Source organism: Sarcophilus harrisii, chromosome 1 (assembly GCF_902635505.1).
Source record: "Sarcophilus harrisii chromosome 1, mSarHar1.11, whole genome shotgun sequence".
NCBI classification, from domain to species: domain Eukaryota; kingdom Metazoa; phylum Chordata; class Mammalia; order Dasyuromorphia; family Dasyuridae; genus Sarcophilus; species Sarcophilus harrisii.
The window spans coordinates 3,393,535-3,406,380 of NC_045426.1; the positions used below are offsets into that span (position 1 = coordinate 3,393,535).

The 12,846-nt window shown below is 56.3% G+C and overlaps 1 protein-coding gene across 2 annotated transcripts in view; it reads right to left on the bottom strand.

Annotated features, from left to right (window-relative positions):
* Positions 1-77: 77 nt before the first annotated feature.
* Positions 78-12,846, bottom strand: part of PLCD1 (phospholipase C delta 1) — a 54,511-nt gene continuing 41,742 nt past the window's right edge. For both annotated transcript variants that reach the window (XM_031951655.1, XM_031951646.1), the window contains exons 4-15: positions 9,966-10,095; positions 9,129-9,360; positions 8,631-8,832; positions 8,113-8,257; positions 7,736-7,885; positions 6,622-6,774; positions 5,553-5,697; positions 4,527-4,643; positions 3,517-3,695; positions 3,229-3,361; positions 1,916-2,065; positions 78-764 (exon numbers count right to left, since the gene is read on the bottom strand). In XM_031951655.1, the coding sequence (XP_031807515.1) occupies positions 679-764; positions 1,916-2,065; positions 3,229-3,361; positions 3,517-3,695; positions 4,527-4,643; positions 5,553-5,697; positions 6,622-6,774; positions 7,736-7,885; positions 8,113-8,257; positions 8,631-8,832; positions 9,129-9,360; positions 9,966-10,095 (1,822 nt within the window). In that variant the 3' untranslated portion in view covers positions 78-678. The remainder of the gene's footprint in view (positions 765-1,915; positions 2,066-3,228; positions 3,362-3,516; positions 3,696-4,526; positions 4,644-5,552; positions 5,698-6,621; positions 6,775-7,735; positions 7,886-8,112; positions 8,258-8,630; positions 8,833-9,128; positions 9,361-9,965; positions 10,096-12,846) is intronic.

Consider the following 12,846-nt stretch of genomic DNA (forward strand, 5'->3'; position numbering starts at 1 on the left):
GAGCAGACCCCGGACCAGAGGGCCAGTCCTGAGCCCGGGTTCAGGAAGCCAGGCCAAAGGTTGTGCTCGCTGGAGCGTGAGGTCATCTAACTTTATTAAAACTCAAAGCAGGCGTCCGGGCACAGGGACAGCTGTAGTGTAATGTTTCTACTCGAATTCACCCGGACGGAACTCAGGGGACAGCTCCCCCCTCCCTCCAGGTCAAAGGTCTCTTCCTCCTTCCCACCATCCCAAGGGCCGGATCCCCATCTCCTTGCAATACCACCCAAGGTGGGGCCGGAGAAAGAGCTCAAAGCCCTTTGGGGCCGCAGGATCCGTGGGAGCGAGAGCGAGCGGGCGTCCGTCTGAGGTGAAGGCATTGGCACTCCCAGATCTCGAGGCCCCTTTAATTCAGGGGTGGGGAGAAGGGACGTCTCCTGGACCCACCGGGCAGCCTGAGAGGGATCCCCAAGTTCCGGTTCCACAGCCCAGGGCTCTTCAAATCATTGTCGGGGCCTAATCAGGCCATTTTCTTTCATTCAGCCTCCACCTTTCCCTTCTCCCGAGCCCCAGGATGGCCCAGGGCCTCATTTCTGGAAGATCCGGCAGGGCACCAAGTGGGCAAAGGACCACTGGATCTTGGCAAATCTTAGCCTCTCACCAGTCCTGCCAAGGAGGCTGACAGGGCCTCCACTCCCCTTAGTTCTCAGCGTTAATCTTCACAAACAGCGTGGCTGATGGATACTGGTCCCCATTCTTGGACAGGAGGTGGATGTGGCGGTAACCTGGTGAGAATAGGAAGGACAGAGAAAGGAAGGAAGGAAGTAAAGGAGAAAGAAAAGAAAGAAAGGAAGGTAGGAAGGAAGGAAGGAAAGAGAAAAGGAAAGAGAAAAAAGAAAGGAAGAGAGAAAGAGAAAAGAATGAAAAAGAGAAAGAGAAATAGAGAAAGAAAAGAAAGGAAGGAAGAAGTAGGAAGGAAGGAAATAAAAAAGAAAGAAAGAGAAAGAAAAAAGGAAGGAAGGAAGGAGAAAGAAAAGAAAGGAAGGAAGGAAGGAAATAAAAAAGAAAAAGAAAAAAGGAAGGAAGGAAGGGAGATTAAGAGAGAAAGAAAGAAATAGAGAAAGAAAAGGAAGGAAGGAAGGAAGGAAGGAAAGAAAAAGAGAAAAAAGAAAGGGAGAGAGGGAAGGGAGAAATGGAAGGGAGAATGGAGGGAGGAAGAAAAGAAGGAAGGTATCCAGATGTGACTGACCATGGATGAACACAAACTATTCTATTGGGAAAGACTGGTCATCTAAACATGGACCAAAAGCCAGGAGCAGCCTCCTAAGCCTGCTTCCCAGCCCCTGGTCCTGCTGGCGCTCTCCAACTGCTGATCCTTCCCTGCGCATCCTCTGCACCCTTGGCTGCCCATATTTGCTTGTGGTCCCCCATTAAATTATGAGTTCCTTGTATCGAGCGCAAAGTTTCAGGAACTCGGTAGGTGCTAAATGAAGGATGGACTGGATGTCAGGAGTAGCTGGTTTGAATCCTTCTGTGTGCTGCCTGTGTGATCTTGGGCAGGCCCTTTCCTCTCCCTAACCTGCCTCAGTCTCTCAACCATGAAGTGCGGAGGCTCGGTGTGGAGGGTACCTAAGATGCCTCTCAGCTCTGCCCCTGACCTTATGGCCTGTGTGGGTGAGGATGGTTGAGCAGAAGCTGCCCAGGTGCATGATGGTAGAAAAGAGAATCTGCATGTGTCTCAGAGAAGGGCATGATCCCCAGAGGAAGAGGAGCCTGGAGGGAGGGGAACAGGGAAGGGATGGGGGGGAGAGCCGTGGAGCCAGACTCAGGAGCATGTGTGAGCCAGCCTAGGGCAGGGGAGACTGTGGGGGCAGTGGGAGCAATCCAGGGAGGAGGGCCTAGATGTGGGGGCCCCACCAGTCCTTGGGTCCCTTACCTTGCTTGAGGCTGAAGAAGGGGATGGTACATTGGCCCACGAAGTCATTCTTGGAAGAAGCGTCATAATCTTCCACCAGAAACCTGACCAGGGCAAGCTCAGGGATGGCCACCTCGAAGTGGAACTCTTTGTCCCACCGGGGGTTGAAGCCTGCGGAGGACCAAGGGGCCAGTGAGGGGAGAGAGGGGCCCTCCTGCCTCCTAACACTAACATGGGGGACCATGTCCACAGTCCCCAGCCTCCCATTGCCCTCTGCCCCTCGTGTCCACAGTCCCCAGCCTCCCATCTGCCCCTGCCCCCCATGTCCACAGTCCCCAACCTCTCATTGCCCTCCATGTCTGCAATGATGCCTTGTAGTTATGTGGCCCTAGTCACTGACCTTTCTGAGCCTCAGTTTCCCCATTTGTAGGGAGGAACATTACAGCCTGTAGCATTTCCCATGGACTCATTTGAAATGGTACCAAAATGGGACTCTTTGGAGTCCACTGTTCCTTGACCCAGATTATGGCCACAGATCTCACGCTGGCTCCTCTCAAGGGCAGGGGCCTTGTCTGAATGAACCAGCTGGGGGCCCAAAGCCCCCACAGCCATGCTCGAGGGGCCCCTCCCAGCAGCCCCGGCACAAACACATGGGGATAACGCAACCTCCTTTGGTGTTTGGGACCCCAGAGGCTCAGACTTTTCTGACAGACACTGGAGGCGGGGAGGGCGTGAAGGCTACGTGTGCCCAGATCCCTGCAGCACACGCATGGAAGCGACCACACAGTGCACACGCACATACAACTCATCGCTTGCAGCCTCTGGGTGTGAGCACCATGGGATGCCACCCGGTCCCCTCTTTAAGGCCCTTCCAGCTCCCATGGGGGGCTTTGAGCTCCCTGACCCATCCCCCTGGGACTTCCCTCACTGCCCAGCACGGAGCCGGGCAGGACGGAGAGCCTGGACAGAGTCGCGGCCACACCAATGAGCAGCCGGGTCCGTGCCCTTCCTTCCCCACGCAACCTGGGTGACGGGCGCTATCTGGCCTCATAGTCGCCTCCTCCGCCAGCTCCTCACTCCGGGAGCGCACAGGGCCCACCCTGCCTCCGCCCTCGGTCTCCTGGCCCTTCTCTGCGGGTTCAGGTACAGCCCAAGCTGAGCCCCCGCCCCCGAGTCCCAGGGGCCTCTGCCCTCCTTCCTCCCGATCTCTTCATCTGCTTTTTGTCAGCCAGGTCCGAGGGCACCAGCCCAGCCAGGGCCCCAGGGGGTGCCCTCAGCCTCCGCCGGCCCCCCCCCACCGTCCCCGACCCCTCCCTGCCGAAGCCTGGGCTCACCATTGTTGTCCACCACCGGAGTCTGCTTGCTGGCGTTATCCCGGGCGACCCCGTGAACCTCCACGGTCACCTTGGGGTCCACAATCGAATTTTTGTTCTTGTTCACTTTGGGCAGCTGCTGTCCTGAGATGACCTGGAGGGAAAAGGGGGGTCAGGAGAACAGAAAGGCAAGGAAGGGGGTCAAGGCCAGGTTGGGCCGGGCCGGGTGGGACTGGCCGATCTGGGGGCGCGGGCGGGTGGGGCCGTACGGCCCCCTCTCCTCTCTTCAGCCCCTCCCCTCCCCCTTACCCGGACCCGAAGTCTAGTCAGCTCCCACCCGGGCCCCTCGGCCACAGCCCGAGGGTTGAACTTGGAGTTGGGGTCCCGAAGGAAGGCGGGCTTCAGAACATAGCCGGAGAGTCCGTTGTCCTGGAAACGGCCTTGGTACAAGTCCATCTCTGCCCCTGGTGTCTGGAAGTTCAAGGCCACTGGAAGAGGGAGGGGCAGAAGCATCCGTGAGGAAGGTGATGGGGGCAGGCTCCCTGACTCACGGAGCCAGAAGGACCTTAGATTTCTCTTGGTCCCGGCCCATCATTTTACAGAGGAAACCGAGGCCCAGAGAGGGCACAAAACAACAAAATACAAGAGTTGGGACAGCCCAGGAACAAAAGGACCTGGCTTGAGGTCCCCTGAGGACTCGCTCTCACTGAGCCCGGGCGCCCCAAGGAGAGCAATGGAGGGTGGGGACACCTGGAGTCCGAGGGCTGGGCTCCTTCCACCTGCCCAAGCCGCGTCCCTGTCTGCCTCAGTTTCCTCATCTGGATAAAGGGGGAATAATACCACCTGCCTGCCGGGGCCATTGTGAGCCACCATGGGAGGGACAGACAAAGGTGCAAAGCTGCTCTTCCTGAGATCTCAGCCTTTTCTCTCTGACAAGAGAAGCTTCCCATCCCTGCTGCCCAGCAGCTGCCCTCTTGGCCCTCTGGGAAGCAGGAAGGAGGACCAGCTCCCCCAGGGCCAGTTCTGGGGTTCAGCTCCCCCTGGGCTAGCTCCAGCCTCTGGGCCTCTTTTCAGCCCCTGCCTCCTGGGGACCAGAAAGGACTTTCCCGAAGCTCTTTGGGTTGGCTGCTCCTCTAGGAGAAGGTAAGCTCCCCGAGGGCAGGACTAGGGTTTTGACTCTGTATCTCCAGATCCTGTCCGGGAGTTGCCATGTCTGCACTGAGCTCGGTGAATGTTCCCGGGGTCTCTGTCCCTCTTCCCTGAAGGCCCCTCCCCCCGGGGATGAGACGCCCCAGGCCGGCGCCTTCCCCTCCCCTCACCAATCTGGCAGCCCATGTTCCACATGTCCACGGGGCTGTAATTGGACGAGTCGGTCCTCCAGCCGGCGGGGTAGATTCTGCTCAGATGCTTGATGTTATGATGGATGAAGCTGTTTCCTGATTTGGGGCAGAGATCCTTCCTCACAGCCGGCCCCCTGACTGCCTTGGGCCCCCCCCTGGCCACCTTGGGCCATCCCTGGCCACCTCAGCGGCCCTCCCAGCCACCTCAGCGGCCCCCCCAACCTGAGGCGTGGGCGGTCTCTGTGACCCTGAACAAGAGCCCTCCCCTTCCCGGCTCTGGGGTCCTCCCTGGACAACGAGGGGGTGCAGCGGCGCCTCTGCTGCCCCCCGGCTCTGAGCCTGGAAACTCGGCATCCTCCTGAATCACAACCAGCCCCGCCCCGATGACAGACGTGGGGGGGGGGTCCCTCTCCCTGCAAGGAAATCTAAAGGACCCCAGGGACAGGTGACGTTTCTAGAGCCTCACAAAGGTTCCAAAGTACTCCCCGCACCATCTCGTTCCAGCCTCGTCACGCGGCAAAGCATGCGCCATTTTACAGACAGAGAAACTGAGGCCCGGGGAAGTGAGCCCCGGGGGAATCATGATCATGCGTCTGTGGGACACGAAGGGTTCCCCATGCTCGGCACCCCTGTAGGTGTTGAGCCATCTCTCATCATTTGACATGCTCAGTTCTAGCCAGGAAGTGGAAGAAGGGGGCTCTACCAGAGGCTCTCTCTGCATGGGGAGGGGAGAGCTCAGGGCCTCTGCCCCCTGCCGGGCAAAGAGCCCACAGGCCCACGCGGGGAACACTCAGGGGCCGCCTGCCTGTAGGGCACAGACATTTCCGAGCCTCATCTGCCTCCCCCTGAGCCGGGAGACAAAGCGCTGGGTCCTGGGCGTGAGGTCCGCCCGGGAAGGGCTTTGGGGGAGCAAGAAAGGCTTAGACCATTGGGGGGCCTCTACCCCAGCCCCTGGTCCAGCTTCCCCCCCTGGGGGCTGCCCGTGGGAACTGGCACGGGGAGTACCTGACTCCTGCGCCATTTTGAAAGCTCGGTTCTCCGAGAAGGACGACATCTCATAGAAGGCGGAGCTGTGGAAGCCCTCAAAGTGAACGCTCTTGCAGTAAACGACCAAGTCGGAGAGCTCCTTGGCCAGCTTGAGCGTGTCGTTCTGGGAGGGGAAGAGCCGTGGGGTCAGGGAGAGACCCAGAGAAATGGGCAGAGCCAGAGACTGAGGGGAACGGGAGCAGGAGTGACAGAGAGACCCGGAACAGGGACACACAGATCCAAAGGCTCCGGTACCAAGGCAGAAGGGACAGAGCCAGAGACCGAGGGGAACGGGAGCAGGAGAGACAGAGAAAGAACAGGGACACGCGAATCCAAAGGCTCCGGTACCAAGGCAGAAGGGACAGAGCCAGAGACCGAGGGGAACGGGAGCAGGAGTGACAGAGAGACCCGGAACAGGGACACACAGATCCAAAGGCTCCGGTACCAAGGCAGAACGGACAGAGCCAGAGACTCAAGCAGAGAGAGCAGAGGCAGGAGGAGAAGCGGAGGCCTCCCACCCCTTCCTTTTCAGCCTCCCCTTCTCCTCCTGCCTCTGCTGTTCTCCCCAAATCTCTCTAGCTCTCGCCATGTCTTCAGCGCTTTGGTCTTGTCTTTCACTCGCCTCACACTCTCTACCAGGGGCTGCCCGGAGAGCCGCCCCTCGTGATGCCCTGACACACACATACACACAGTACACACATGTGCTCTCACACACATACATGTGCACACCACCCAGTGCGTGCACACCCAGATTGCGGCCCCCCCAAAGAGGCGCGCACACCCGTGTATGTGCCTGCAGTACACATATGTACCAGACAGCACACACACGTGTGCAGCCCGAGGCCATGCATGCACACGTGTGCACAGACTGCACACACACACACATACACACACGCACACCCCCCGATGGCCAGGCCCACGGTCACTGATCCACGACCAGTCCCAACTCCGAGCCGGAGTGTGGGGACGGTGGGACCAGAGGAAGGGGAGCCCAGCCCGAGCCCGAGCCCACTCTCCCACCCCCCCCACCCCTCTCCGGCCACCCTACCGTGCGCTTCTGTTTCACTTTGATCTTCACGGCCTCGTCCTCTATCTCGGCGGCTTCGTCCTCGTCCGAGACGTCGGCGGCCTCGGAGGGCCCCAGGCTGGCCAGCAGGCCCCCCAGCTTCTTCCCCTTCACCAAGATCTTCCCCTTCAGTTGCTGGGGAGGAGATGAGGGGGCTGAGGCTTTACCCGGGCCGCGGCTCTCACACTGGTGAGGTCAGAGGCCATCCCCACCCCTTCCTGGGGTTATCCCAGGGTGGGGGACAGGGAGGATGAGACGGCCTTCCGGGGCCCCCCACGGCACGGCTACATCACGTCATGTGGCCTATGGGAGCACCCCCCACTGGTCACCACGCCCAAAAGGAGCACGACCTTTGGCCAAAGGGGTTCAAATCCCACTTCCGACTTCTCTGAGCCTCAGTCTCTCACTCTGTAAATTAGGGGTGACAGAACTCGCCCTCCGGACCGGATGCAGGGGTCCCGCTGTGAGAAGCTGACGGCCATTCGCCACTGGGGAGCGCCGAGCACAGCTGCTCCCTCCCAGCCGGGCTCCCCTCCCTCCCCTCCTCCCCTCTGCCGGGCTGACTCAGCCGGCGTGTCCTCCCCAGAACCGGGGCGGCTTCCAGCGAGGGGTGATGGGGACAGCGCCGGCTCCCAGGCACCAGAGGGCTGGATCTGAGTCCAGACATTGCCAGCTGAAGCCACTGACTCGGGTCAGTCCTTTACCTCGTCTAAAACCTCAACTTCCTCACGTGTAAATGGGAATGAAAAAGAACCCTCTCTGCTGCAGCAGCTTGTCATGACAGGAATGGGAAAGAAGTGCGGTTTGTGAAGATTCTCCTCTTCCTCCCTCCCCTCTTCATCTTTCTACTTCCCTTCTCCGTCCCCTTCCTCCCTTCCTCTGTTCTCTTCTCCCTCCTCCCATCCTCCTCCTCCTTTCTTCCTCCTCCTCCTCCTTCTCATCCCCTTCCTCTCCCTCCTCTTCCCTCTGTTCTCCTCTCCCTCCAATCATCCTCCTTTCCTTCCTCCTCCTCCTTTCTTCTCCTCTTCCTCCTGTCCCCCTCCCCTTCTCCCCCAAGAACCCTGGCCAGGACCTCCTTGCTCTGCCCCCCGCTCACCTCGGGGGAGGGGAAGTGTGTCACCAGGTCGTCCACGGGCCTGTCAAGCAGCAGGCTCCCCAGGATGGTGCGGAGGTGGTGGGCCATGACCTTCTGCTGCTCCAGGCTGCAGTGATTCTCCAAGGAGATGATCACCGGGTAAGGCGACGCCTGGGGGCAGAGCGGGAATTGGCCACCTCCTCTAGGAAGCCAACCTAGAGTGACTGATGGCCTCCAGGCACAGGAGTCTTAGAGCAAGCCTGGCTCCCACCCCCGGGGGCTGGCTCAGGACACATTCAGAAAGCTGGGGGTCATCCCCCTTTTCCTCCCCTCCCCCTTCCTCTCTCCCTCCTCCTCCTCTTCCTCCCCCTCCTCCTCTTCCCCCCTACCCCTCTCACCTTAAAGGCATAATTCTTGATGGCCTTGATGACGTCACAGAAGAGCACCTTGGAGGTAAAGGTGTAGCCGTGGTAGATCACGGGCTCCATGTTGGGGCCGTCCCAACAGTCCAGTTCCACGCACCGGCAGCCTTTGGACAAGGCCCTGCAGACATCAGAAGGGGAGGATCGGGGACTGTAGGGTCCTGCCTATGCCTTAGCTGGTCCAGGGGTGTGTGCAGGAAGGGTTGCCCTAGTGGCCCCCAGGGGAGAGGCCCGGTGGGAGGCCGTGGCCCCCAGGGGAGAGGCCTGGTGGGAGGCCGTGGCCATGCTGGGGAGAGGCTTGGTGGGAGGCCGTGACCGGTCCGGTGGGAGGCTGTAGCCCCTGAGGGAGAGGCCCAGTGGGAGGCCATGGCCATGCTGGGGAGAGGCCCTTTGGGAAGCTGTGGCTGCCCCCGGGAGAGACCCTGCTCCCTGCCTCTGCCAGTTAGCTGGGCTCCAAGGGTGGCCTCCCTTGTCCCCCCTCCCCCGGCTCCTACCGGATGTAGGCCTCTGTGCTGCTTGGCCCGGTGATCTGGTCCTCCATCAGGTAGGTGTTATGGGAGGAGGAGATGAGGTAGGCGCTGAGCGGCTGGCTCATGTCCTGGTAGACCTTCCGATGGGCCGGGCTGAAGGCGCTCCCGTCGGCGGATAACAAGTAGATGAGGAAGCCGTCCTTGGTCATCTGCTTCTGCTCCTTGGCTGCAGGAGGACAGGGCCCCGGGCAGCCCCAGAGAGCCATCAGGCCAGGCAGGGCCCAGCCTCCTCCCAGAACCAATCCCCCGGCCCACCCTGCCCTCCCTTCCTGTGGGGGTCTTAAAGAAGCCATTTCCTTCTCCATCCCTTAGAGGGGAGGGCTCCGGATCACCCTGTGGGCGCATTTCCCTCTGGGTTTCTGGGAAAGGAGGCAAGCTAAAGGATCTCTGCAGTGTCACGGTGGGCCCCACGTGAGAACGGGGAGCTGGGAGCGGCCGGGCCCCGAGTCCTGCCACACTCACCGGCCTCACTGGGCTCGTATCTCTGAATGAGGGCCAGGGCCAGCTGGGGACTGGCCTCCTCTTCCTTCTGTTCCTGCTGTAAGAAGGTCACCAGCTGGTCCACAGACAGGGTCTCCTGCGAGCCCGAAATGTCCTCGAAGAGCCTGTCGATCTCTTCCCGCTGGGTCAGCTTCCGGTAAAATGCCTCGATCTCGTCGTCCTCCAAGGATTCCGTATGTGACTTGTCACATTCCTGCGAGGGTCAGGCCTGGCTCAGAGCCCCCAGGAGGGGGTCACATGACTCAGGAGCCCCACTCGGGCCCGCAGAGCCCCTCCCCTGCACCTCACCCCAGCATGTACTCTGTGGGACGGAAAGGACGCGGCAAGCTGGAGCAGAGGCCAGACCCCCAGCACCCCGGCCCCCGTTGCATGGACTGACTCCTAAGCCACAGCTTCCCTCCCTCAGCCTAAGTATTACTTGTGACTGAAAATAAGGGAGGCGATTGCGTGGCAATCCAGCCCCGACGCAGCATCTCCTCAAGTTGGCCCTTTTGTTTGTTTTTATCTGGTGTTTACAGACCTGGTAGGTCTATGGGCTCTCCCTGCTAGGATATAAGCTCCCTGAGAGCAAGAGCTGGCTTTATTAGCATTTTTGGTTTCTGTATTCCCAGTATCCAGCACATAGTAGGTGCTTTATAAACTTCCAGGGATGAATTGCATTTCTAATCGGTTTGGGCTCATTGTGGGGAAAGGAGACCCAGGACTTAATCTGAGGGTCCACCAGGTTACTCCCATGAGGCCCCGGGACCATCCAGCCAATGGGAAAGCCTCAGGGCCAGATCACAAGCACCATCTCACCTGAAAGATCTTCCTTGCGTAGCTGTCATCCATCTGGATGTTTATTTCCTTCAGGAAGTTTTTCAGCTCCTTGAAGCTCATCTTGTTGTCTTTGTTCTTATCTGCCTTCCGAAGACACGAGTGAATCCAGCTGTGGTCAGATGTAAGGAAAGTGGGAGAAAGGGCCCTGACCTTGGCGTCGGAAACTCTGGGCTTGGGGCTATCAAACTTTGATCCAGGAGGGTTTCTACTGGGCTTGTACCCCAAAGAGATCATAAAAAAGGGAAAGGGACCCATATGTGCACAAATGTTTGTGGCAGCCCCCTTTGGAGTGACAAGAAACTGGAAGCTGAGGGGACGTCCATCAGATGGGGAATGGCTGAATAAGTGAGGTGAATGATATGGAATATTATTGCTCTATAAGAAATGACCAAGCCCTGGAGAGACTGACATGAACTAATGCTAAGTGAAATGAGCAGAATCAGATCATGGTAAATGGCAACAATAAGATTATACAATGATCAACTGTGATAGACTTGACTCTTTTCATTAAGGAAGTGATTCAAGGCAATTCCCATAGACTTGTATTGGAAAGAGCCACCAGCATTCAGAGAGAACTATGGAGACTGAATGTGTATGAGAGCAAAGTATTTTCACCTCCTTTTTTTGTTGTTTGTTTGCTCTTTTCTCCTTTTCTTTCCTCTCACCTTTTGAATTGATTTTTCTTGTGCAGCGTGGCGAGCATGGAAATATGATTAGAAGAATTACATGTTTAACTTATATTGGATTGCTTGCTGTCTTTGGGAGAGGGAGGGAGAAAAATTTGGAACACAAGATTTTGCAAAAGCAAACATTGAAAACATCTTTGCATGGATTTGGAAAAATAAAAATCTGGGATTGATTCCTGGCTCAGCATCTCAGTTTCTGGGTGATACTGAGAAAGCTCCACTGCTTCTTGGGCCTTAGACCCTCTTCTGACCCCCAAGAGTCCTTCCAGCTTGATGTCACTGAACTTATCGGCTCTTTTAACTTGCATGTGCCAGAGACCCAAGAAATGTATGAGTATGAGTGTGTGTGTGTGTGTGTGTGTGTGTGTGCATGTGACAATGCACACGTGAGAGAAAACAAACAGAAACATGAAATGGCAGGGAGGATGAGAGATAGAGACAGAAACAAAGAAACACACCCACAGAGACTATAGTCACTTAATAGGGAGTGGGGCCAGAGGATAAGCTTGGAGCACCCTTCAAATGGCCATTTCCAAAAAGGAAAGAGACTCTGCAAGTTGCAAGCCAGTCAGGCTGACTTTGATTCCTGGGAATATTCTCTTCTAACACTCTAGAAGGGAACATTAAAAAGCTGGCCATCCAACATCAAATTCCAGAGAGGCAGCATGGCTGCAGCAAGCCCAGGTCTGCCAGGGAAACGAAACTGGAAGATAAAGAGAAAGGCTCTGTTTTATCTCGATTTTAGCAAAATGTTTCATAGTGTCCAATATTTTTCTTGTGGTGAAGAAAATAGCTAGGATTTATTTAGCATCTACTATATCGCTGGGACTATGGTAGATGCTTTACCTTGAGCTTCATCACATCCCTAGGAAGTAAGTGCTATTATCCCCATTTTTGCAGTTGCGTAAACTGAGGCAAGGCAACAGTTAAGTGACTTGCCAAGGTCACACAGCTAACAAATGTTCCAAATTGGATTTGAACTCACTCTTCCTCACTTGAGGACTAGCACTCTATCCACTGGACCAACTCAATGGCAGCTGTGGACAAGGAGAAGAGTCTCGGCTGATTAGACTCATCATTATTGCTTTGGTGTCAGCTTGGAAGGAGGTCTCCAACAGAGTGCCCCAGGCATCTGTCTAGGCATGTGCACTTGTGCATCTTTATCAGTGACCAAGATGAAAGCACAGATGTTTACTCATCAAATTTGCACATGAGACAAAACTGAAAAAAACTACCTCACACTTGATAAAATGAGGATCAAAGAAGTCCTGCCAGCCTAGAGCATTGGGCTGAATCTAATAAGATGAAGTGTAATAAGAATAAATGTCAAGTCTTATACATTGGTTCAAATAGTCAATTACATAAGAATGAAGGAAACCTAGGTTTTTTGGGGGGGAAAAATGAAAAAAGTCTGAAAGAAGAAAAAAGATCTAGAGATCTTAGTGGGTTATAAGCCAAATGTGAATTGGCAGTGGAATGAGGCAGCTCAGTGGGATCTTATGGGGGAGGAGACTTCTAGAAGGTTTCAAATGACATTCCCGGGGCACTCCGCTCTGGTCTCATCCATCATAGCTAGAGCATGATGTTTGGGTCTAGACAAAGGAAAAAAGGACCACTGTTAAGGAGGTGAATGTCCAGAGGAGAGTGACCAGGAGGAGGGAGGGCTCTGGGTTGATATTATATAAGGAGGGGTTGAGGAAACTGAGTAGATAAAATCCAAGCTGGGTCCAAGTCTTTAAAGTCAATAGACTCTTCCCATTTTGACCCCTAAGGACAGAACCAGGAAAAATGTCTGGCAAGATTTCCTAACAACGAGAATTCTCCCTGGTTGGAATTGGCTGCCCTAAGGAAATGATGGGAGCCTCTCCTTGGAGATCTCAAAGCAAGGGCTGAAGATCAGAGAGCGGCTGGATAGCCTGCTTGTCACTATGTGACTGTGGGCATCCACCGTGGGGTACCGCTTGGACTAGATGTTGATGTTCCTCTGAACAAGGATGTGCTATAATTGCTCACTCGTGTCAGTTCTGAGGTCCACTAGGATCCCTGAACCTTTCTCCTAATCAGCTTCCCAAACTGTATCTGTACAGCTGGCTAGAAGCTCACTCTCCTGACTTCCACTGCACAACAGGGCCGTCAAAGATGGCTCTCTGGGCCTTTGGGATTCTATTTGTGGA